At 60.2% G+C, this 23,190-nt stretch overlaps 3 protein-coding genes and 1 long non-coding RNA gene across 4 annotated transcripts; 1 reads left to right on the forward strand and 3 right to left on the reverse strand.

Annotated features, from left to right (window-relative positions):
• Positions 1–441: 441 nt before the first annotated feature.
• CEP85 (centrosomal protein 85) lies at positions 442–11,922 on the reverse strand. The gene is made up of 14 exons (XM_071453045.1): positions 11,853–11,922; positions 10,683–10,754; positions 10,001–10,144; positions 7,412–8,097; positions 6,636–6,769; positions 5,738–5,855; positions 5,271–5,456; positions 4,783–4,935; positions 4,537–4,691; positions 4,222–4,342; positions 3,758–3,808; positions 3,568–3,675; positions 2,863–3,091; positions 442–2,588 (listed from the first exon to the last, which is right to left on the reverse strand). Exons 2-14 carry the CDS (start codon positions 10,735–10,737, stop codon positions 2,425–2,427), a joined length of 2,304 nt encoding a protein of 767 aa, XP_071309146.1. The 5' UTR covers positions 10,738–10,754; positions 11,853–11,922; the 3' UTR covers positions 442–2,424.
• Positions 11,923–12,095: 173 nt separating this feature from the next.
• Positions 12,096–19,181, reverse strand: CNKSR1 (connector enhancer of kinase suppressor of Ras 1). Its single transcript, XM_071453159.1, has 21 exons — positions 19,130–19,181; positions 18,687–18,844; positions 18,245–18,435; positions 18,087–18,171; positions 17,918–17,959; positions 17,542–17,841; positions 17,411–17,470; positions 17,024–17,092; positions 16,658–16,777; positions 16,410–16,495; positions 15,501–15,634; positions 15,280–15,422; positions 15,088–15,118; positions 14,746–14,918; positions 14,593–14,666; positions 14,348–14,419; positions 14,182–14,255; positions 13,960–14,024; positions 13,793–13,883; positions 12,947–13,131; positions 12,096–12,865 (listed from the first exon to the last, which is right to left on the reverse strand). Exons 1-21 carry the CDS (start codon positions 19,179–19,181, stop codon positions 12,674–12,676), a joined length of 2,397 nt encoding a protein of 798 aa, XP_071309260.1. The 3' UTR covers positions 12,096–12,673.
• On the forward strand, positions 12,950–13,661 carry LOC139602924 (uncharacterized). Its single transcript, XR_011683524.1, has 2 exons — positions 12,950–13,375; positions 13,513–13,661. It is a non-coding gene; the product is annotated as an uncharacterized lncRNA (long non-coding RNA).
• A 2,639-nt stretch (positions 19,182–21,820) lies between the features above and the next one.
• On the reverse strand, positions 21,821–23,102 carry ZNF593 (zinc finger protein 593). Its single transcript, XM_071453161.1, has 3 exons — positions 22,858–23,102; positions 22,390–22,452; positions 21,821–22,297 (listed from the first exon to the last, which is right to left on the reverse strand). Exons 1-3 carry the CDS (start codon positions 23,052–23,054, stop codon positions 22,156–22,158), a joined length of 402 nt encoding a protein of 133 aa, XP_071309262.1. The 5' UTR covers positions 23,055–23,102; the 3' UTR covers positions 21,821–22,155.
• Positions 23,103–23,190: the final 88 nt, after the last annotated feature.

Raw genomic sequence — 23,190 nt, forward strand, 5'->3', positions numbered from 1 at the left:
CCGCCGACACCGGCACCGCCCCGCCGGCACCGGGAACCGCCGGCACCGGGAACCGCCGACACCGGGAACCGCCGGCACCGGGAACCGCCGGCACCGGGAACCGCCGACACCGGCACCGCCCCGCCGGCACCGGGAACCGCCGGCACCGGGAACCGCCGGCACCGGGAACCGCCGGCACCGGGAACCGCCCCGCCGGCACCGGGAACCGCCGACAGCGGCACCGCCCCGCCGGCACCGGGAACCGCCGACAGCGGCACCGCCCCGCCGGCACCGGCCCGACAGAGACCGGGGAGCCACTGGAACCGCCCCGACAGGCAATGGGGAGCCACCGGCACCGCTCCCACCGGGCACTGCGGAGCCACCGCCCGTACCGGCAGAGGCACCGGCAGCAACCCCGGAGCTCCTCCCTCGCTCGCTCCCCAGGCAGGACGGCCTCGCACGAGTGGGGCAGAGCAGCTTTATTTGATACTCCAAATACCCGATACAAACAAGCGCCGAGACGGAGACTGGGACAAAGACACCGAGCCCAACGGGACCGGGCACAACACCGGGGAGCGGGGGGACATGGGTGACACGAGGAAGGGGGGACAGGGAGGGGACACCGTCCTGGAGCCCTGGCCTGGGGTGTTCTGTAGGCCAAGATTTCCCCTGCAGCAGCAGCAGACAGCACACAGGGCCAGAGGGGCTCAGCTGAGCAGGAGGATGAGGAGGGGACACAGGACTGGGCAGCCCGGCTGCTGGGACAGCTCCAGGCAGCAGCTGAGGCGGTTCCAGCCACAATAACCTCATCCCAGAATCACCTCTGCAGGGGCAGAGGGCACACCTGTCCCCTCACAGCACCCAGGGACGAGATCCTGCACCCCCAAAGCAAAGGGGAGAAGGAGATGGTGCTCAACCCCCCTGAGAACCTGCAGGAGCCAGCAGAGCTCCCAGCAGTCGGGACAAACGGCTTCAAAAACAGCCCTGGCCATGTGTTTTGCTCAGTACAGAGCACCAGCAGCCTGGGGACAGACACAGAACACCCCAGGAGAGCAGGACAGACAGACAGACATGGCTGTGTGCTCCCTGTGTGGGACAAACCAACCAGTTCCTGGCCACCGTCCCCCATGGTGGCCAAACACCGAGAACAAAACAGATTTGGTCTTAAAATTGTAACACAAAGGAATAACAAAAGCATTTCTGCCAAAGCCAGGGCTCGCAGCCCCAACGTGAAGCAAGAGCAGCCAAACACCACAAGTGTCAGCAGGACTTCTCCCTGTCACAGCTTGGGCATCTTGCTGTTAACTCAAGATGAAAACCCAAATTCCACCCTCAGTACTGTAAGGCTGTCACTGGGGTGAGGGAGGGTGGTAGGACACTGAAACTGATCCCTCAGGGACTCATTTAGAAATCCCATTACTTGCAGAGGAGCAGGGGAGGAGGGACAGGGCTGTGACAAAGCCCAAGTGGCCACTGCTGGCAGGAAGAGCTCCCTGTGCCACCCACTCCACATCAGGACCAGTATGGCTTTCTCCCAGTAAAGCAGATGTGTCCCCAGAGGCTCTTGGAGGCTCTGGCAGGGCCCACAGACACTTGGGGCTCCCCAGGAGTGTTTTGATGGCTCTAAAAGGCTGTGAGAGGGAAGAGCAGCCCCTCACCTGCCAGGGGATGCATTAGGCACGGAGCAGATGGGGGCAGAGGGTTCTTCCAGCTCATTAAGGCACTTCAGCATCAACCCACTTCCTCTGCAGTCTGAATCACAGCCCACTCGCACTGCTGATCCAGGGAGACAAAAGGCTTAAGGCTTCTGGGGTAACAGTGCCCAGGGGGAGCATCTCCAGAGTCTTTTAGTGTTGCTTTATTCCTCAACTCGTGCTGGCTGCTGAATGGCTGCAGCACCTGAGGAGAGCAGGTCCTGCTCCATCAATCCAAGGCAGCAGCAGCAGCACCTCGATGTAAATGCCAGCAGTGGAACTGGCACACCTGCCTGCCCATGGAATCCAGATATCCCACAAACACTCTGACAACCCTCTGGTCCCACAGGACCTGCACAGGGAGGTCATCAGCAAGACCAGGGCATACATGTCCTTTTAGCCATCATTTTAACCATCACACTTGCATGTTCAGCATTTGACGTGCCTGGAAGGCAAGTCAGAATCCATCTCCCAGCATCAGAGGCCACGGCAGCTCCAGCAAACACAGCATAAACCACATTCCACAAGATCAAAGCTACTGCAAAGCCTGACACCGAAGCCCTGAATTATCCCAGTCAGCAGCTGAACACTTCTGGCCACAAACCCCCTGATTCCTCACAGATCAGGTAAGTCACACGTCCTGTACCCGAGCAGAGGGATGGTAAAGTGCTGAATACGTTTAGGGTTGAAGGAGCACGAGACTCCTGAGAGTTTCAAGTCTTCATTCCCTGTCTTACTTTGGGAGTGCTCTTTACTGGGTGATGCAGTTGTCTCCCATGTCCTGAGCGTATCTGTCAGATATTGCAGTCCTCAAGTCCTCCACCTCTTTGTGAAGCTGTTTTACCTCCACCAGCTTCTTGGCCAGTCCGTCAGGGCTCAGCAGGTCGTCCTTCTCCTTCACAGGGTGCTGCACAGCTGTGGGGTCAGAGGAGGGAGGAGTTCCTTCACATGCAGTTCTCAGCAAGGATCGCACACATTTGCAAATCAGCCAGAAAAACCAACTCACATTTGCAAAAGAGGTTGTAATAACTGAATGTTAAGTAGAACATGCACCTTTGAAGCAAGCCAACCACAGAAAGAGCATTCGGAAGCCCAGAAAGAGCACTTTGCATGCTCTCTGTGAGTTATTTCATTCTGCCACAGCACAGAAGGGTTTGTTCTGCCATCGCTCGAAAGGAAGCGTACTCACAGTGGATGCCCAGGAGCAGAGAGAGGTTGGGGTCCTTGCCCTGAGCCCTCTGGGTGACGATGCTGTAGACAGAGTGCAAGTCCTGCAGGCAGCTGGCCAGCTCCCCGTGCAGCTCCTGGGCCAGGCGGGCTGTGTCAGCAGGCAGGGGCTGCGCCGTCAGCTGCGCCTGCCGCAGCTGCTCCTGCAGCGTCAGGTTCTTCTCAATCAGCTCCTGGTTCTGCAGGGACAGCTGGACACACGGACAGGGCACGTCAGAGGGCACCTGGGGCAGCGCTGCCACGCTGAATGCAGCTGCTGTGTGATGGGAGCCCTGGGGGCAGGGGCTGGGTGCATGCAGCCCTCAGGCCGTGGCCAGAGCAGTGAGTGTCCCTGCCACAGGGAAAGTGAGGCTGCACTGTCCCTGCCAGGCCAGAGCAGTAAAAGCTTCCAGGAGCTGCTGCACCTTGCCAAGAGGGCTGGGAGGGGGCTCTGACCCCGGGGCTGCGCTTGGGCTCCTGTTCTGCTGCCCCCAGCTGGCAAACTCGGCCTCCTCCATCCCATCCCATCAAGCTCCCAAGGCACAACCTGCTTCTCCTGCTTCCCAGCAGGGCACGGCTCCCTTCACAGCCCTGACAGGACAGCTGACTAGCAGGAGAGACTGAGCTGCTGACTGAATTCAGGGCCTTGCTCAGAGACAGCCCATTGCTCATTCAAACACCCCCTGACCTCTTTCACGGCAGCCCGGAGCTGCTGCAGAGCATTTTCCCTTCTCATCGCCTCCTCTTTCAGAGCTTGGCTTGTCCCCTCCTCCTGGGCCACCTGTTCTTCCAGGTTCTGGAACACACCATGGAACACAGTAAGTAACTCATTTCACAGCATATTCTCAAGTCCCAGGTCCCTCCCCGTCACCTCTCACCTTGACTTGCAAGGATAACTGCTCCATCTTCTTCTGCTTTTTGTCCACAATCTGGAATTAAAAGCAGAGGCATCAGAAGTGGCCACCCAGATGCAGTGATACCACCAGGAATTCTCCTCCAGTAGGACAGCATCTCCTTCTCTGTGCTGTCCATTTACTGCTCTAATCACAGATGCTCTTAGGAGTGGACTTGGATAAAAGGCACCATTAGATTTATCAGCTAAAACCAGACACTGTATTCTTGTGGTTTCCCTCTCCCCTCTTCTGCATTCTGCAGCTTCTCCCCAGCAGTACTGGAGAAGTGTGTGGTTATCACATCAAGAACAGCTTTTGGCACCCTGCAGTCTGCAATTCCAGGAACTGCTGCTTCAGTGTGTCCTTAAAAGTCCCCGATTTCCTCTGAGTGCCTGGTGGGACTCAGTGAAAGGAAAAATGTGTGATTCCCGACTGGGACAGCCCCTCACCTTCCTGAGGCAGTCACACTCCTTCTTCAGAGAGTCATGTTCCATCTTCTGCCTCTCCCCATCCTGGGCAGGGGGGCCTCTCTCTGCACTCTTTGCAAACTGCTGCAACTTGTCCTGCAAGCTGCAATTAGCAGAACACCATGGGGGAAAAACAGCTTTAGTCACCATCCCTCCCTTACTTTGAGGAGGGAAACAATGTGAGGAGTGAAATTAATTTCATATCAAATGTCAGCATTGCCCTGCCAGGGCTGTGCATCACCCTCCTCGTGCAGCAACTCCTGCAGTGCCAGGATGAAGCTGATTCCTCATTCCTACCTGTGCACAGTGGACAGGAGCTCCCTCTCCTTGTGCTTTTGGGTTTCCAGCTGCAGCTCTTGCTCCCTGAAAGCAGCCTGGACATCTCCAAGCTCTGTTTCCAGTGTCAGCACTGTTTCCTGCAGGGCAGTGGTCTTCAGTTCAGACTCCTTCAGCTGCAACAAAAGGGGAGTAGATGCAACTACAGAAAAGTCACCTGAGCAAGTAAGTGAAGAGCCAGCATTGCAGCTCAGAGGAAGTTTTTACCTTCTGACTCTGTTTCTGGTGGTCCTCAAGGGTTGGGAGATCAGCCAGGTATCGTTCCAGGGTCTCAATTCTCTGCTGTCTCTCTCTGTTTTGTTCAGATTCCTTCTGGCATTTCTTTTTAAGGTTATTAATGTGTTTGTCTCTTCCCTTTACCTGTAGGGACAGTTACAGACAAGTTTAGTTTATTTAATTTCTTATTTATTCTTCAGTCTTATGTTAGCCCACTCATTTAGCTTTTTTGCACACCACACAATGCCAAAATACAAGATCCCCTTTACTCATTTCTGCTCATTTAGCTAAAGACAGGCATTTTTTTGGTTAAAAGAGGGGGCACAGAAATGCTTCTAACTGCAGGAGGAAAGGCTTTTGCTTGTAAACCATAGTCTACAACAAGATGAGAAAATGCCTGTAATTACAGACCACCACAGAAAAGTTTCACCTCAGCACTACACTGACAAGAAAACATCTCTAGAGCAACAGGATCATACCCTTTCCTCCTGTTTCTTTAACTCCTCTGCATGTTTCTGCACCGTTTCCTTCAGGGACTCCCGGGCCAGCTTCACATCCAGCTCTGCAGCAGCCAGCTTCCTCTCCAGCTCCATCTTCTCCTTGCTGAGGCTCTCAGTCTTCTCTGTGAACTGCGCTCGCAGGAAGGCGTTCTCCCGCTGCAGCTCCTGCAGGCACACACAGCCCCTCAGTCTGGGGCTCACACACTGCCCCAGGGCTGTGTCCTCATCCTCCCCAGTCCCCAGACACCCCCCAGCCCATCTGACACACCCTGGAGTGCTGCATCACCAGCACAGCTTTAACCCAACCAAAGGAAATCTCGGGTGATGGTGACCCCACACAAGGGATAATTTATGATCTGACTGTGCACAGTCCTGCTCAGCAAACTCCTCAGCAGCAGCCTGGGCCATTGCATTCAGCCCCTGTTCCTCCCTGGCACCTGCTGTACCTGCATCCTCAGCATGTAGATGTCTCCATAGGACGCTGGGCAGCCCAGCAGGGCGCTGTGCACCTGCAGCTCGCTCTCCCGGACCTTCTGCTCCAGCTGGGAGATGTGCTGCCTCTGTCTGCAACAAAACAGGCAACTCACTGTTCTCAAACACAGAGAGCAGCAGCGCGGCCCCGACGGAGCCAGCGCGGCACTGCTGCTCCACTCAGTGACAGGCAGAGCACAAACACAACCCTGCCACTCAGGGCTCACCTGCAGAGAAATAAACACTTTAACCTTTATTACAATTCTTATTAACTTTTCTTCCCTTCCCTCCCCTCAAAAACCTTCCCCTAACCATGATTACAGATAAAACACACAAGCCTTGCATGTTTTGGAGGATCCAGCTGGACTCTGGAGCTTGGGAGTGGAATGAACAGACAACAGATGACTCAAAACAAGGAAGAAAAAGTATTTGCAGTCCAGATGTTAAAGGTACTTTTCATTAGGACTTACTTTTCAAAAAGCTTGTGCACCACTAGCCTTAGGTAAGAGAAATGTTCTTTGCCAGCCCAAAGTCACAAAACCCAAATTTAAAGTAAAGGTCTCAAAGTCATTACACAAAAGAGGCAGTTATTTTGACATTCCAGATAATCATGACATGAACAGAAATCTTTATCCCTTACAAAACACAGAAAACCATAACTAAAATTAATTTATTTGAGCCCTTCAGGATCATCATCCTAATTCCAAAAAGGAGAGAAGAGCTCAGATTGTTCTCTAAGGCCCTTTTATTGTTCTTTGCAACAAAACAAGATCAGCTGGGCAAAAAGGACTCTGAGACATGAGCCTTCCTTGGTCCTTTCCAAATGGAACTGGACTGGACCCTTTGAATCACATGCCAGCACCAAAGCCTCACCTGTCAATGAGGAGCTCCTTCTCCTTGAGCAGGTTTTCATTGGAGTTCAGCATATTGATCCACTGGGCTGGGTCAGGTGCAGGCAGGGATGGGGAATACAGTGAGGAATGGGGGCAGGTGCCTCCATTTTGTAACTGCAAGAGGAGACAGAACAAGGAGGGAGAGGTCTGTGCCCCACAGGGGTCATTGCAACACTGCTGCAGCTATTTTGCACACTGTGTGCTCATCTGCATGCCAGGGCAGGGCTATTTCAGTCTCTGTTGATGTCCAAGAACAAGAAAGTTTGCCCAAGCACAACTGGAGATTAACAAATAATTTTAGATCACTGTCCTAGCCCGCTGGAAACAATTTGTCTCCGTTAGGGTACAGCTGGTGGGAGGTAGTAAACAAACTGTTTCCACCTAGTAAACTGCAGCTAGTTCCATGCATTTTTTTTCAAAAAAAGTCTTTCTTAGCTACAGAACAAAGCCATTCTAGACACTGCTTAAAACCTCTTGGCATGCTTTTTCTTCCCAGTTTCTATCAGACAGGGCATTTCAGCTCTTGATCTGGCAGGTGCAGCAGCCCTGTAACATAATCCAGGGCTGCTCTGCACCCGCAGCGCGTCAAACGATACCTGTGACACCACGAGCTGTAAAAACAGACCCTCAGGAGACTTCTGCTGTCACTCAGGGAGAGGCAGGAGACATTTTCCCCCTGGCTCCTTAGTCTGGGACAACAATTCCTCACTACAGAGACAGGAAGGGTTTCAGACTCACACAGGCGCAGCCGCCTACCTGCATCTGCTCCACCTGCAGCCGCACCTTGTCCAGCTGCTGTTTCCAGGCACTGAGCTGGCAGACTCCCTGGTGGGGGTGCAGGGTGCAGCCCTCCTGTGCCCAGGCTCGGCCCGGGGGAGCTGCCGCAGGTTTGGAATAGAAACTGTTGGCCTGGAGTCCCGCCGGCAGCACCCTGCTCCCGCTGGGCCACGGCGCCTCGCGCGGATCGCAGGCCCCGTTGGCGCCCGGCGCCTGTTTGCTCTCGGGCAGCACCTGGCAATGGTCCTTCCCTGCCTCGGAGCTCGGGGTGAACGGCTGGCACCTGTGCAGAGGCTCAGGGCACAGGCTGTCCAGGAGCAGAGACTGGTTCAGGGTCTGCTCGATGGCAGGGGTGTCGAACTGCCAGGCTCCCTCCGCGCGGGCGCGATCGGTGGTGGGAGGCCGGGCGTGCTCGCAGCCGCTGTCCCCCGAGGCCCTGCAGAGACGCAGCCGCTCCCGGGGGGGCACCTGAGAGGACTTGGCGGCGCTCAGGTCCCCGTTCCTGGCGAGCCCTGGCCCGGCAGGCTGCGCACAGCCCTGGTCCCCGGCAGGGCACAGCTTGGAGGGCGAGGCGCCCAGCGTGGACGGCATAACGTGGGCCGTTGGAATGGTCACCTGGGCTTTGATGGGGCGGAATGAGGAACCGCTACTGGAGTTGCAAAAGTCTGGGGGAAGAAGAAGAGTGATACTCTGTTTACAGTCCTGAAAACACAATCCTCCAGTCAGCTTTCCAAAATGATCTTAGAAACCAGTTACTTTCCCACTGAACACGTCCTCCAAAGCAGCAGCATGACTCAGGCACACCTATGCTCCCCCTCACTACAAGTTTCAGGAACCTGCTGACCTTTTCCTGCCATCACGTTTAATCCCTATTTTTAATCCTTGTTTTTAAGCTACTCTAGCATAATCTTGACTCAATGTTATCTTTCTCTAGGTTTAGAAGTCAAGTCCTTGATACTGGATAAAAAGGCTGAAACTTACAGATCTGAACACTGAGCCCGCGATCCTGCTCTGCCCGTCCCACAGCTCAGCGACTCCAAAGGGTGAGCAGAGCTAACAGGAGCCTTCCCTGAGCCCATGATGAGCCTGCAGCATCGCTGGCCCCGAGGATCTGACCTTCCAGCTCCTCCAGGACACCACCACGGCAGAGCCTGTCCCAGAGCAGAGCAATGGCTCTCACCTACGGCCACAGGAAGTGAGACAGAGCCCCTGTCCTGCCAGCGGGGCACCAAACCTGGCTGCGGGCAACTTGGGTTATTCTTAGCAGCTCTCAGATTTCAATACAGCGACAGCAAGGGCTGAGAAAGGCAAACAGCAAAGTGTGTGCTCCCACTGCTGTCCCGAGACGTTCTGTGTCGCAGGAACTCCAGGTTTGTCCCAGCAACACACGCTTGATTTCCTCATGGCTTTGGCCCAAGGCCCATCCCTGCGTGATGCTCCAACAACTCACACCTGTTTGTACCCTCCAAGCACTGCTACAACAATGAGTAAACACTACAATTTGAATACAGCCCAAATCAGACTCTGAAAAGACCAAAACCACGCTAAAGGAAATGACAGGAAGCACAGGGAAGTGAAATACTGAGAACTGTCACAATAAAGGCACTCAATCCTTTCATCACAAATGAGCAGTGAGGGCAGAAAATCTCTCAGCACTCCAGAGAACACCATGCTACTGGGCATTCACCTTGGCACAGGGAAGGGACAGCACCATTTCCTTTTACAGCCCCTAAATTTATCCCCTGGTGTCACTGCCAGGAACCCGAGGTCCCTGAGCAGCACGACACGTGGGGGGTGCTGCAATCAGCTCCCCGAGTGTGCTGAGGGCCCTCACAACAACATTTCTGATGATGTTCTGAGCTCAGCGTGCCCCAGCAGCAGCCAGGCCTGCGGGTCACCCTCGGCTGTGCCATCACCAGAGCCCAGAGGGGACATTTCCCAAAGGAAATCATCTCCCCTGCCCCCAGCTGCCAAATGGTGCTTTACCATCCTGAGAGAGGCCTGATGGAACACTTCAACATGTGCTCATGTAATGAATGTCTCCAGCAGGACTTCCAACAGCCAGAGCTGCTAAAGCCTCCACTTCACTGCCACATTACTGACATCCACAATCTTAATAATCATTCCAAATGCCAATCTCATTCCAAAGGCTCCCCGGAACACAGGGATGTGTGAAGTGTTTTAAGGAACACCACAGACTCCCTCATTACTGAACACAGAATCAATAAAAGTTAAAAAAACAGGTGGAAGGGATTGCTGGAACCAGAAATTTCACAGAGCGTGCCTCAGCTGAAGGCCAGGCTGCAGAGTTCTCAGCTCTGACGCTGCAGAACCAAACACAAAGGCACAAAAAAAAAATGAAATCACCCAACAGCCTTGCTGATAAATCTGTCACTGGACAATAAGAAGCAGCAAGTCACCAAGGTGGCCTTTGGCCCGTTAAAAGCCCTGCAGTGAGACAATAACCGAGCTCAGGGAAACTGTCAATGTAACACAAGCCTCCCTCGGTCACAGCCCAGCCAGCTGGGCTGGAAACAGCTGCAGAACTGTGCCAGGGGTGCCCCTCACCCTCGGTGCTGTCCGAGCAGGAGGTGCCAATGCCCCCGTCCCTGCTCTCGGCCACGCTGGGGCAGCGGCTCAGGGACCTCAGGGACACCATGGCTGCCTTCCACTCGCCCTCCAGGAAGCGGCTCTGCTGACAGCTGCTGGGGTCTGCAGGGGAAAAACACAGGGATATTTATCCTTTAATGAAGCCATACGTAATTACCAGGGCCTCCAAACCCCAAGCTGGTCCTTGCTTCGCTCCCTGAGTTCCTGTTAAAAAATATATTTTGCTAAAGGAAATGGCAGGAAGCACAGGGAAGGGAAATAATGTCAACAGGAGACTGAAAGACAACCTTGGTAAGGAAGTCAGGATGCAGAAGCTGTAAATTATATTCCCATTGATTAGTTTGGTCATGGTACACCCAGCTAAACTAACTGCTCTGACTAAAAGGGGCAGCAGCACTGGGCAAGTTAAAGAGATATTTTTGCATTAACTCTAAAGAACTCTCCCAGATTCATCAGCTATCAGCTTAAGGGAGAAATTCCTTACCAAATGACTGCTGAAAAAGCAGACAAGGGGAGAAAATAAGACTTTTTTTGAATAAAAAGCTTCTGGTAGAGAATCTTCTGAGGGCCATGTGCCTCCTCAGAGAAAGTGAAACAGGATCTGACAGCAGCAGGGTTTTGGAGAAAGGACTGTCCTTACCCAAGGGATTCTTCTGCAGCAGCCTCAGGTCTGGATCTTTCTCAGGAGCAGCCATCTTATCTACCTAGAGAACTGGAAAAATGAATAAAAATCTTATTTTAAGTGAGTATAATCCACGCCCCATTCCCACTAACCAACACAGCAGCTACTCATCAGAATAACACAGCATTTGGTATTTAATTAGCTTCTTCTCCCAATAATATCTAGTTTTTCCCTGCAGCAACACTTAAAAAAAAACCCCAAACAAACCCTTGTAGATTATCTTTATGCCTGTTTGCACCATCCTCCAGGTATTCAGCAGCACCTACCAGCTGTTATCTGTGTCTACAGAGATCAAAAATTTCTCTTTAAAAGTCTCAACTCTCAACCAGATCATTTCTGCCCTCTGTAGAGGTCACTGAGCAACTACATGAGGAAAGAAGTCCTTCAAAAATCAGCCTTTCTGTGCCATGAATGGCAATCTTCATCTGCCCAGAGTTTTGGGTTAATTTCTCTATTTCTCTGAGTGCTTCAGTCAGTGAATTTCCTGTCTCTGATAATGCAAGTGCAATTTACAAATTACACGCTGGAAATTCAAGGCCTCTACAAACCCATACTCAATCCTCGCTCAGCAGCTGTTACAGATTTTTGTTAAACTGATTGAAAGAGCCCAGGTAAGAAATTCATTCCTAGAAAACATTCATATACACAGATGCTACAAACTAACAGAAACACTGGGAATACAACAGGGTAACGAACCAGAAACAGCATTTTACTCAGCAAAGAAACGAAACGCTTCTACATAAATGCAGTGCTCATTATGGTTAATTTAGGCGTGGTTAATTTAGGCGTGGTTAATTTAGGCGTATATCATTTTAGGTCAATTTCTGACGGGATGGAGATCCCGGTCCGTGAGGGTCGGCTGGAGAGGGGCAGATCCTGAGGAGCCCCCGGTGGGTCTGGGGGCTCAGCACCTGATTTAGAGGCGGCGGGGAGGGGGTGTGGGTCCTGTGCGCCCGGTCCCGGAGGGGCGGCCACGAGGAGCGGAGAGACCGGTCCCGGACGGGCGGGAGGGTCCAGGGTGCGGAGCCGGTGTGGCAGCGGCGCTGCCGGTGCCCGGTGTCGGTACCGTGCGGGTGCGGCTCAGGGTCGGTGCCGGTGCCGGTACCGATACCGGGCTCTGTCTCTCACCTGCCGCCGCCACCGCCGCCGCTCCCGCCACCTCCGCGCGCCGCGACCGTTACCTCCGCCGGGAGGGGCGTGGCACAGCGCAGGGGGCGGGGCTTCACTGCGTATCAACCAATCGAATATTCTGACCCCGCCCCTAACGGTGCCTCATTGGTATGTCTGAACGCTGTCCCCGCCCCCGCCGCGAAGGGCTCTGGCGGGCGAAGAGTGGCCGCGGGCGGCACCCGTAGGGCGAGTGCTGGGGGCTCAGCCCGGGGAAATGGAAATGGAGGATTGGGGGCGCCTCTGGATCGCCTGCCAGGAGAGCGACAGGACGAGAGGAAACCGCCTCAGGCTGCAGCAGGGGCGGGTGAGGTTGGACGTCAGGAGGCATTTCTCCATGGAAAAGGTGGTCAGGCACTGGCACAGCCTGCCCGGGGCAAAGGTTGAGTCACCATGCCTGGGAGTGTTCAAAAACATGCGGATATGGCGCTTGGTTTAGTGGTGAACGCGGCAATGCCAGGTTTACAGCTGGACGCGATGATCTCGGAGGTCTCTTCCAGCCTATACAATGCCATGATTTGATGGTTTCAGCGCCAAGAAAAACCACGGCAGGACCAGGCCCTGTCCACACGTTTATTTACAGCAGAAGAGCCCATGGCTGGGCCGGCTGGCAGCGCCACAGCGGGCGCTCAAAATCCCCTCCTTGCCGAGCTGCAGGCAAGGAAAAATTAAGACTGTCACTTAAAATTAAGGAATTAGATGGATCCTCTGGGGGCTGAGCCTTCCAGAACGTGTTCAGACCCACCGTGCTGGGCACCGAGCCAGGGCAGGGCCGGTGGGTGTCAGGGCTCAGCCGCCTCTCCCTGGGGGCTGTGCTGCCCTCCAGCACCGCCCTGGCCCTGCTGCCCTGCCCAGCCCTCCCGCAGCTCCTGGTACAGCTCCTGGTGCTCCTCCTTCCAGCGCCTGAAGGTGTCCGAGGTGAGCGCCGCCTCTCCCAGCAGCTGCTCCAGCGCCTGCAGCTCCGCCAGCTTCGCCTGCCCGGAGCGACACCGCACGTTTTGGGGGGCCAGCCGTGGGCAGGGGGCTTGGGGGGCTCGGGGGGCTCGGGGCCGCACCTTGAGCGTGCTCTGCAGGGCCCGCACGGCGTGCACCCGCTCGTTGATGTGCGGGTTCCTGTTGCGCCGCAGGAAGGACTTTCGGCACTGCTCCTGTGTCAGGACCCGCCGCTGCCCCGTCAGGGACACCCCGCCCTGCCGCAGGCACCGCGCCAGGCTCGCCAGGTCCTCCTCCCCGCCGGGCTCTGCGCAGGACAGGGCAATGCAGCAGGAGGGCAGCGCCCGGACCCCGCGGTGCCCCGGAGGAGTGGGGTCGTGGAGTGGTTTGGCTCGGAAGGGACCTTAAAGATCATCTTGTTCCATACTGCCATGGCAGGGACACCTCAGACTGTCCCAAGGTGCTCCGAGCTCCATCCAGCCTGGCCTTGGGCGCTGCCAGGGGTCCAGGGCACCCTGTGCCAGGGCCTGCCCACTCACACAGGAAAGATTGTCCTTCTAAACCAATCTAAACCAGCTCATCCTAAACCAATCCAAACCAACTCCTTCTGAACCAATCTAAACGAGCTCCTTCTAAACCAACTCCTCCTGAACCAATCCAAACCAACTCCTGAACCAATCTAAACCAGCTCCTTCTAAACCAATCTAAACCAGCTCCTCCTAAACCAATCCAAACCAACTCCTTCTAAACAAACCTAAACCTAATATTTTTATTTTAAATCCATCCCCCTTTGCCCTGCCACTCTGTGCCCTCATAAAAAATCCCTCTCCATCTTTCCTGCAGGCTCCTTCATCCCGAGATGGTTCACAGCCAAACGCACCCCAGCTGGAGTTCCCCCAGCACACCCAGAAGGGAGGGAAGGAGGGACACAAGGTGACAGGGGGTCAGATGTCCCCCCCTGCACCTACCCAAGGGGGAGCAGGGCCGGGGGCTGCCCTGGGGGCTGCTGCCTGGGGAGAGCTGTGCCTTCTCCTGGGTGTTCTGCAGCCTCTTCCTTGCCTGGGGGAGAGATGGGCAGCAGGTGACACAAGGAACTCTGTCCCTCTGTCCCAGGGTGTCCCCCAGGGCCACTCACCGAGTCAGATCCGTGCCTGGGGGCCTCATCGTCGGGGTCCTCAGCTTCTGTCTCACTGTAGCAGTCTGGAGGCCACGGGAGCAGACAGAAATCCCCTCCCAGGGCTGAGAATCACCCCAGCCACCCCTCGGGGAGCGTTTGTCACATCCCCCCGCATCCTCCAAGTGCCCCTACCCCATGGGGACCCCTCCCACCGACCCCAGCCCGGGGTGGCCTCCTCACCTTCCTCCTTGTCTGGGACTGCCTGCTGGGCCAGTGTGTGCTTTGTCTTGGCTGTCACCAGGTGACTGACCCACCTGGGGAGGGACAGCAGGGCCAGCAGGGCCAGGGGGCTCCTGGCCAGCCCGGGGCGCTGGGGCCAGTGCTGGCCCTTGGCTCTGTTACTCACATGCTCAGGTCAGCCAGGGTTTCAGCAGCAAACACAAAGGGTTTGTACGTCTGGTGGCACAGCTGGAACACGCTGGGGACAGGGGGGTGGCTGCTGTGCTGCTCTGGGGACACAGGGGAGCCACCAGCCCAGCTACAGTCCCAGATAACCCCAGGAATACAGTGCAGGCCTTGCTCAGAGTGTGGGGACCTCAGCAGCCCCATGGGGACACGCAGGTGGTTCCCAGCAGGACACACCCCACTCACTATTTCTTCTTCTGCTCCCTGGTGCTCTCCAGGTTGTAGGTGGCCACATTGATGAGTCCTGCAGCCCTCTCATCCTGCGGGGACAGGGAGAGCCCTGTGGGCACCGCCCCAGGAGATGCCAGCTGCCCAGGGCCACCCCGTGCCCCCACTCACGTTGGGGTGGCTGTACCAGTAGAGCGTGTGGCCCTTGAGCACCACCCAGCAGCGCTTCCACTTCTGGGCCATGAATCCCACGTGCTCCTTCTTCTTGAGGAGCCACCCGTCACAATCCGCCCGGCCCAGGTCCCGGCACGACACCCGCCGGCGGCTCAGCCGGGTGGCCACGCCTGCACCAGGGCCCGGGGTCAGGGCAGGGGGAGCAGAGACCCCCGGGCAGGGCAGGGCAGGGGGAGCAGAGATCCCCGGGCAGGGCAGGGGGAGCAGAGACCCCCAGGACAGCCCCCAGCCCCACCAGCCCAGCCTGGCAGGGCTCTGCTCACCTTTAGCTCTGCTCACCTTTAGGTCTCCGTCCCGTGCTGGGGCTGCCCTGGGTGGGGAGACAGGGGAGATTTTAGTGACAGTGCAGGGCAGTGTTTGCTGAGCCCCCCCCAGCAGCAGCACCGCAGCCATAGGGACCCCCGCAGGGACCCCAATTCACACACCCACAGCAGGGGCTCAAGGGGAGCCCCTGAGACCCCCAGCTCTCACCTCTGCAGGGCCGGGCTCTGCTGCCCCTGCTGCCCTGGGGCTCCGCTCTGTGCCAGAGAGTTCAGGGACAGCAGGGGTGCCCAGGGGGGTGTCCAGGGGGGTGCCCAGGGCGCTGCCACTGTCCCACAGCTCCTCTGCAGCGCCTGTGAACAGCGAGCGGGGCTGCAGCCTCGTGTCCCGGGGGAGCTGCTCCATCCCCGGCCACCCCCGCTCCATCCTACCCTGCCCAGCCGGGCCCGGCAGCTCCTCCACAGCTGCCCCGGGCAGCCTCAGATCCCGCTCGGCCTCTTCCTGCTCCTCGTCAGTGACGGGGTCCGGGACAGACTCTGCTCCCGAGTCCAAGTCGGCCGCGACGCTGGGAGGAAAAGGGGACCCCTGAGCCCCAGAGCTCCGGGGGCGCCGCCGGGGTCCCTAATCCACCTCGGGCCGGGGCACCCACGGCGCTGCCTGCCCGGGAAGGGGCTGGAGGGGGCGCGGTGGCAGAGCTCCAGCTCAGCTCCAGCCCGGCTCCAGCCTGGTTCCAGCTCCAGCCCGGTTCCGGCCCGGTTCCAGCCCGTTTCCAGCCCGGTTCCGGCCCAGTTCCAACCCGGTTCCAGCCCCATTCCAACCCCGTTCCAGCCCGGTTCCAGCCCCATTCCAACCCGGTTCCGGCCCAGTTCCAACCCGGTTCCAGCCCCATTCCAACCCCGTTCCAGCCCGGTTCCAGCCCCATTCCAACCCGGTTCCTGCCCAGTTCCAACCCGGTTCCAACCCGGTTCCGGCCCAGTTCCAACCCGTTTCCAGCCCCGTTCCAGCCCCGTTCCAGCCCGGTTCCAGCCCCGTTCCAGCAGGCTGCCCTGCCCGGCTCGGCTGCTGCCCGCGCTGCCGCCGGCTCTCCGCACGCCTTTCCATTCCGGGAGGGGAGAAGGGTCATGGCTAAATATAGTTCTAGCCCCACTGAAACGTTACCAAGTGAATGAGTTACAAACTCTCCTTTTTGTCATTCCTTAAGGCTCCTGTCAGCGTCCCGGGCTGCTCACAGGCAGCTGCTGCACTGCTGGCACCTCTCCCCCTAAAAAGGGCCCTGGCTGCACCCAAACATCTCCTTGCTGGCCAGGCTGGGGGTGTTGGGGTGTCAGGATGGGGCTCACCTGGAGCTCAAGGACACGGGGCTGCCTGGGCTCTCGCCACTCCTGGTACCAGGGGAATCTGCAGCATCCAAAAATGCTCCTGGGGGCTGTGGATGGAGCATCAGTGCCAGCCCCATCCCACCATGGAGCCCAGAGCTTTAGGAATCCCCAGGGTGATGGGAGATGCCCCGCTCTGAGCATCTCTGCCTGATTCCCAGCATAGCCCAGTGCAGCACTGGAGCTGGACTGGGAGCACTGGGATCACTCACCTGCTGCCTGGGAGAGGGGGGTGAGCCGGGCAGGTCGAGGGGGATCTTCTTCAGCACCAAAGTCACCCTGTTCCCCTTCTCCAGCAGCTTCCTCGCCAGGCTGACCGGTGTCCAACCCACCTGCAAATGCCGGGTGAGCTCTGGGCCACCACCCTGGCCCCGGGGTGCTTCATCCCCCAAACCCACCCCAGCCACAGATCCCACATCCCCCAGATCCTCCTGGCAATGGCTCCTTTGTCCCTTTCCCAGCCATGGTTCCTGCTTGTTGCTGTTCATAACTCCTGCATCCCCCACCCGAGCCCCTGAACTCCCCGAGCCCTCCCTGCCAGGCCCAGCAGGGAGCCCTGGAGCCCTGTCCCCACTCACCACCACCTGCTCGTTGACCTGCACGATCTCATCCCCGGGCAGGATGTGGCCCCCGTGGGCAGCCAGGGCCTGGGAATGAGAGGGGACAGTGGGGTGCCCACTCCTGTTCCCTCCCTGCCAGGCTAATCCCACTCAGGATCTCTCCCAGCCAGGGAGAACCAGGGGGGTTTAACCCTTAACCCGACTGCACAGCGCCCCCGGAGCTGCTGCTGGGACTGGGGTGCAGAGGGGGCTCCCCATGCCCAGGCTGTGCTCACTCGTGGGATGAGCTGCACGGGCTCAGCCACAGGCAGCCCCCCCTGCTCTGGGTCAGGGATCAGGGCCCTAATCTGGATGCCATAAAAGGGGGTGACTGAGGGGCAGGGGGGGACAGGGCCCCTCACTCACCTCTGGGGTGGTGGCAGACACGAAGTGCAGGCAGGAGCTGGTGGAGGTGATCTCAAAGCCCTGGGGGCCAAGGTGGGGTTTGAGCAGGGGGTCCCGAAGCAGAGGGGAGCCCTGGGGTGCAGGGCACTCACCAGCCGGGCCCTGAGCAGGGCCTGGGGGCTCCCCAGAACACCACAGGGCGGTGTTGGGGTGTCAGGGAATCCTGGGGGGCTGCTCCGTTGGCTGGGGGGCAGCGCTGGCGTGCTGGGGGACGCTGGGGGGCTCTGCCACAGGCTGAGGGGCAGTGCTGGGGTGCTGGGGGACGCTGGGGGGCTGCCCTGTGGGCCGGGGAGCAGCGCCAGCCCCACGCTCTGCAGCACAGCCCTGCGGTCCAGCAGCGCCGGGGGGCTGCAGCCCACGATGCTCTCACAGATGCCCTCGATGTGCTGGCACTGGGGGTGACAGCGAGGGTGAGGGGGGCCCAGGCAGCCCCCCGGGCCTGCCACCCCCTCCTCACCCAGCACTCACAATCTGCAGGATCCCGCTGCTCCTCTGGGCCGCAGGGAGGTCCTGGGGGACAGGATGGGGGGTGAGCACCACGGGGTGGCTCCATCCCAGCTGGGGAGTCCCTGTGGGGAGCCCCCTGCACCCCATGTCCCCTCAGCAGAGCCCTGGGCTCAGGAGAGCAGGCACTCACCGCCTGCAGCGTCTCTGCCAGCTGGGCACACAGCAGGATGATGTCCCGGCTGGCAGAAAAGTCATTGAGGGTGGAGAACAGGTACCTGGGGGGAAGAGAGAGCTCAGCCCCAGAGCGGGGGCACCCAGCAGCCAGCGGTGCCCCCACCTGCCCCAGACCTGTTGAGCCAGGAGAAGAGTTCCTTGGCAGCCCCGACCAGGTCGATGACTCGGGCCAGGAGGGTGAGGGAGGGCGGCTGGGGGGCATCCCCTGCCCACAGCCCCCCCTGCACCAGGCTCTGGATGCCCTGTGCCAGCTCCTGCAGCCTCTCCGTCAGCGTCCGCAGGCTGGTGCTCGCCAGCCCTGTGTCCTGGGGGGACAGGGGGGACAGGGGCTGGACAGGCAGGGTGGCATTTGGGGTGTCACCTTCACCCAGCCCACGGTGTCCCCATGTCCTTCCCTCTGCCCAGCTCAGAACCCCTCTCCACCGAGTCAGGGTGTCCCTGTGTCCCCACTTCCATCTGCCCCCTTCCACCCAGCCCGGGGTGACCCCACATCCTCGTCCTTCAGCCCAGGGGACCCCCACGTGCCCCTGCTCCTCCCTGGGATCCCAGCACTCACCAGGTTCCGGAGCTGCTCCACGGCCTCCAGCAGCAGCTCCTGGTGTCCCACGGGCTGCACGCCCAGAGCCTCCAGGAGCCCCGGCTCCAGCCCCAGCAGCTCGGGCCCCGAGAGCCCCCAGGCCTCGAACGGGTACCCCTGCACCGCCGCGTCCAGCCCTGCACAGACCAGCCTGGCAGTGCCCCCTGGCAGTGTCCCCTGGCAGTGCCCCCTGGCAGTGTCCCCAGGCCGGGTGACCCCAGGGGTGACCCCTGGTTGCTGCCAGGGTCCTCTCCATGCACCGAGCTCACCCGGCCTCGGCCGAAAGGGTGGGAACGGCCGGACCCCACCCGGGAATGCCCCTCCGGGCAGGAGAACAGGAACGGGAAGCACCGCCACCCCCTGCCCCATGTCCCCAGGCTGGGGACACCCCACCCCAGAGCCCGAGGACAGCCGGGACTCACCTCGGAGCCAGGCGGCCGCTTGTGCGGGGCCCCAGGAGCGCGGGGGCTCCATGGGGGCGGCGGGGCAGGAGCGGCGGCGGGGCAGGAACGGCGGCGGGGCAGGAACGGCGGGGCAGGAGTGGCGGGGCAGGAACGGCGGCGGGGACCGGAACGGCGGCGGGGCGGGCGCGGCTCTCACCTGCGCCGGGCGCGGTCTCACCTGCGCCGGCAGCCGCAGCCCCATTGGCGCTCCCCGGTGCCGCTCAGAGCCGGGCCCGCCTGCCCCGGACGCTGCCGTGGGGCGAGGCCGCAGTGAGTCACAGCCCGGGCGGTGACACACGGCCGCTGGAACCCCGGGAAATGGCAGCCGGTGTCACCCCCAGCCAGGGCTGAGGCCCCACAGCGCTTGTGACACCAGTGGGACACCACAGGAGCCCTGTGACACCAGTGGGACCCCCCAGCAGCCCTGTGGGTGCAAAGTTAGGCCACAGAGACCCCCAGCAGAACCGGAGGGAAGCCCCTGCTCAGCCCTGGAGTTTTTGGGGTGTCACCCCCCACCCACATCATAATTCACATCCCTTTACAGGTGGGGAAACTGAGGCAGCCCCGTTCCGGCCTGCAGAGGGGCTCGTCCGTGGTTAAGCCCAGCCCCTCAGCCCCCCCAGATCCGGGCTGGGCTGGGCTGGCCCCCCCGCCCGCCGTGTCCGCTCCGGGGAGCAGCGGGCGCTGATCGCGGCTGACAGCGGCTGCTCCGCGCCCTGCCCGGGGCCGCCGGCACGCACGGAGCCCCCGCCGGGACCGGGGGGTCCCAGCCCAGCCCCGCTGCTCCCACGGGCCCGGTGCCGCTCGCCATGATCATCCGCCCCCGCCGCCTGACCCCGGGCTACTTCAGACTGCTGCAGGTAAGGGGCGAGCAGGGCCGGCGGAGCCGCGGGGAGCCCCAGGTGCTGCTGCCCTCGCTGCCCACCAGGCCTGCCATGGCAGCCGTGCCCAGCTCCAGCCCGGCTCCACACTGGCGGTGACGATGCTGCCGATGGGGGCCCACAAGTGCTGCAGGGGGCACCCTAAAACCCCCCCTGAGACGGCCAGAGGTGCACAAAGCTGTTCCCATCGCCTTTATACCCCCAGTGTGATGGGGCCGTTCAGGGCACAGCCCCGGGCCCGTGCACCCGGGGGTTTGGGGTATTCTCGAGCTCCCCTGTGCCCTCTGTGTCCCCACAGATGCAGCTGGCAGCGGGACGTGAGGCTGAGCCGGGGGGGCGGCTGCTGACCCCCCTGGCCCTGCTGCTGGCGGCCGCCGGGCTCTGCCTGTCCCTCTACAGCGCCCGGAGAATGGCTGACCCTGGCAAGGCCCCCCCGGAGCCGTGACGAGGGGCTGGGGGGCCCTGGGGACGGGTCCCGGGGGTGTTGGGGCCCTGGGGACAGTCCCCGTGTGTGTTCAGGCCCTGGGGACGGTCCCCGGCGGTGCTTGCTGGGGTCCCCTCCACCCGCCCCAGCTCTGCAGCTGACCTGCGCCACATCCAGCCCTTCCCACTGCCATGGGTGCCCTGGGCATGGGGGACACGCCGGTCCCCGCCTGTCCCCGCCTGTCCCCGCCTTGGGCAGCCGGGATGCAGAACGGAGACGCCGCTCCCAGCTCTGGAGCTGCCGGCGCAGCCCGGCCCGAGCCACGGAGGGACAGCGGGATCAGAGCACCAGAGCAGAGGCTGGACGGACAGACAGAGGGACGGCAGAGCCGGGAGCTGCATCCATCCCCATCCCCCGCGGGAGCAGAGGGGGCTGGGGACCCCGGTGGTGGCCACAGAGCCCCTCTGTCCCCATGGGAACCGCAGGAATGAGGCCAGCGCCGCGTTAGATAACGGGCAGGGGGGACAGGGGCGGTGACGTGACCCTGGGCAGGGACACCACATCCGTGTCCCTGGGCACATCCCCTCCCCTGTCCCTGGGCGGGCGCATCCCACAGTCTCCCCAGCCCCCGCAGAGCTCTGGCTCTCCCTCCCTCCCTCCCCCGGAGCCTCGGGGACAAATCCGGGCAGGCTGCGTGGAAATAAACCCTTCCTTAGCCAGCACAGCCGTGTCACTGCTCTGTGTGCCCCAGCACAGCCGTGTCACTGCTCTGTCACTGCTCTGTGTGCCCCAGCACGGCCGTGTCACTGCTCTGTCACTGCTCTGTGTGCCCCAGCACGGCCGTGTCACTGCTCTGTCACTGCTCTGTCTGCATTCCCAGCACGTTCCCAGTCCCCAGCTGGGCAGGAGGGATGAACTGAACGGGGACACGAACTCTGCAGGAATTCGGTGGCAATTGTCAGGAATTCGGTGGCATTGCCGCTCAGTGTCCCCTCCGGGGCACCGTGGCAGATGCCAGGCAGGGAGGCTGATCACCTTGCAGCCCGCCAGGAGCATGAAATCACTTGCAGGAGTTGAGTTTTTGGGGTCAGGAACCTCAAAGTGTCCTCACCAAGGGGACACCAGCGCTGCCCTCTCAAAGGCCAAACCAGCTGCAAACCCAAGTGCTCCATGCAGAGGTGACTCAAGCTCACATTCCCCACAAAAAGCTGCCAGGGCAGAGGGACTTTTACCACCCTGCCAGGCAAGAGTTCCAGGACGAGGCTCCTGGCCCGGGCACCTTTGGGTAATGGGGAAGAGAACAACACTGAGGTGTCCCCTCACCCCTTGTGGGGACTGTCACCCTCACACTCAACGCTGCCACACTGTCAGTTTACATATTTTAATGGGTGCATCACTGGAATAACCTCTGAGCCATGGACAGAGCAGAACCTGCTCCAAAAGCAGGCAGACAAGCGTGCAGTCCCAGCAGCACTCAGAGAACAAGGAATGAATGTGTCCCTTCCTGGAGAAGGAGGACGCTCGGGGAGGGCACCCAGGCTCCTGCTGGCTCCTGCTCCTCATCAGTGCCCTGGGCAGGGGGGCTGTGGGAGGAGCAGGGTGGATTTGGCTGGCAGAGCTGGGACACGTTTTTGTCACAAAGCTGAGGACAAAGGCGTCCTTACAGAGCCACTCAGGCTCCCAGCGCCCCGTCCCTGCGCTCAGCCCGACGTCTCCATCTCGGTGACCTCCTCCAGGGGCTGGGTCTGCACCTCCACCTTCTTTGGGGGGACGTAGGAGCCCATCCCAGCAGCACGCTCAGCCTCCTCCTGCGTGTACGGAGCCTCTCGCAGCTGCTTCAGCCTGGGGGCACACAGGGGTGAGATTGCACCTGCCCAGAGCTGCCCCTGCCACCCCCTCACCCCGGGGAATTTGGGTCTGCCCCCAGCCCTCACCTCTTCTTGTGCACCTTGGATCTGAAGTGCTCCTTCATGCTGTTCAGGTCCACGAAGTAACGCCTGGGGTGGGAAAGGATGGGGGTCAGGGGGACCCCGAGACTGCAGGGGGGCTGGGGGGGGTCCTGCCGAGGGGCCAGGGTCCCACCACAGCCCTGCACGGGCCTGGGGTCACCCTGAGACCAGGACAAGATGCTCCCCCAGGGGTTAGAGGGGGACAGGGACCCCCGGAACCAACCTCCGAGGGGACAGGGACCGCCAGGGTCTGAGCAGCCCCTCCAGGGGACAGGGACCCCCAGAGCCTGATCGCCCCCTCCAGGGACTCTCCCGGGACCCCAACCCAGGAACCTCAGGGACCGGGACAACTCCCGCACCTCCCCCGGGAACCCGGGACCCCCCGGGATCCCCCCGGATACTCCCGAGCCCCAGTATCCCCCCGGTATCCCCCCGGTTCCCCGCCGCACGCACGCGCAGTGCAGGCAGTAGAACTGCGCGCAGCCGGGCAGGTCGGGGTCGATCTCCTGCCGCAGCAGCCGCGCGGCGTTCTCGGGCTTCAGGTCCGCGTGGATCTCGTCCAGGTCGCGCCGGCGCCGCTTGGTCTTGAGCTGCCGGGCGAGCGAGTGCGCGCGGTGCGCCCCGGTGCGCCGCCCGTTCCGCGGCGACATGGCGGCCGCACGCCCCGCTGCGCCGCACTGCGCAGGCGCGGGGCTGCGGGACACGCCCCCACAGCCGCTCGCCCCGCCCACACGTTGAGAGCGCTGTTGATGGCCGCGCCCATCCGAGTGAAGCCACGCCCAGAGC

This window comes from Agelaius tricolor, unplaced genomic scaffold (genome assembly GCF_023055355.1).
Source record: "Agelaius tricolor isolate 1412-34295 unplaced genomic scaffold, bAgeTri1.0.p SCAF_36, whole genome shotgun sequence".
Lineage (NCBI taxonomy): Eukaryota > Metazoa > Chordata > Aves > Passeriformes > Icteridae > Agelaius > Agelaius tricolor.

What these genes read in the sequence shown, in the direction of transcription:
- CNKSR1 (XM_071453159.1), bottom strand. Translation starts at nt 19,181, where the DNA reads ATGGAGCCCCCGCGCTCCTGGGGCCCCGCACAAGCGGCCGCCTGGCTC. An exon ending in GCCGGGCCCGGCTGGGCAGG is followed by an intron (nt 15,423 to 15,500) that starts GTAGGATGGAGC and finishes CGCTGTTCACAG; the next exon opens with GCGCTGCAGAGGAGCTGTGG. An exon ending in CACGGGACGGAGACCTAAAG is followed by an intron (nt 14,919 to 15,087) that starts GTGAGCAGAGCT and finishes GCCCTGGTGCAG; the next exon opens with GCGTGGCCACCCGGCTGAGC.
- ZNF593 (XM_071453161.1), bottom strand. Translation starts at nt 23,054, where the DNA reads ATGTCGCCGCGGAACGGGCGGCGCACCGGGGCGCACCGCGCGCACTCG. An exon ending in TTCTACTGCCTGCACTGCGC is followed by an intron (nt 22,453 to 22,857) that starts GTGCGTGCGGCG and finishes TTCCCACCCCAG; the next exon opens with GCGTTACTTCGTGGACCTGA. An exon ending in TCCAAGGTGCACAAGAAGAG is followed by an intron (nt 22,298 to 22,389) that starts GTGAGGGCTGGG and finishes GTGTGCCCCCAG; the next exon opens with GCTGAAGCAGCTGCGAGAGG.
- CEP85 (XM_071453045.1), bottom strand. Translation starts at nt 10,737, where the DNA reads ATGGCTGCTCCTGAGAAAGATCCAGACCTGAGGCTGCTGCAGAAGAAT. An exon ending in TCTACATGCTGAGGATGCAG is followed by an intron (nt 5,457 to 5,737) that starts GTACAGCAGGTG and finishes GTGTGCCTGCAG; the next exon opens with GAGCTGCAGCGGGAGAACGC. An exon ending in AGTGTGACTGCCTCAGGAAG is followed by an intron (nt 3,809 to 4,221) that starts GTGAGGGGCTGT and finishes TTTTAATTCCAG; the next exon opens with ATTGTGGACAAAAAGCAGAA.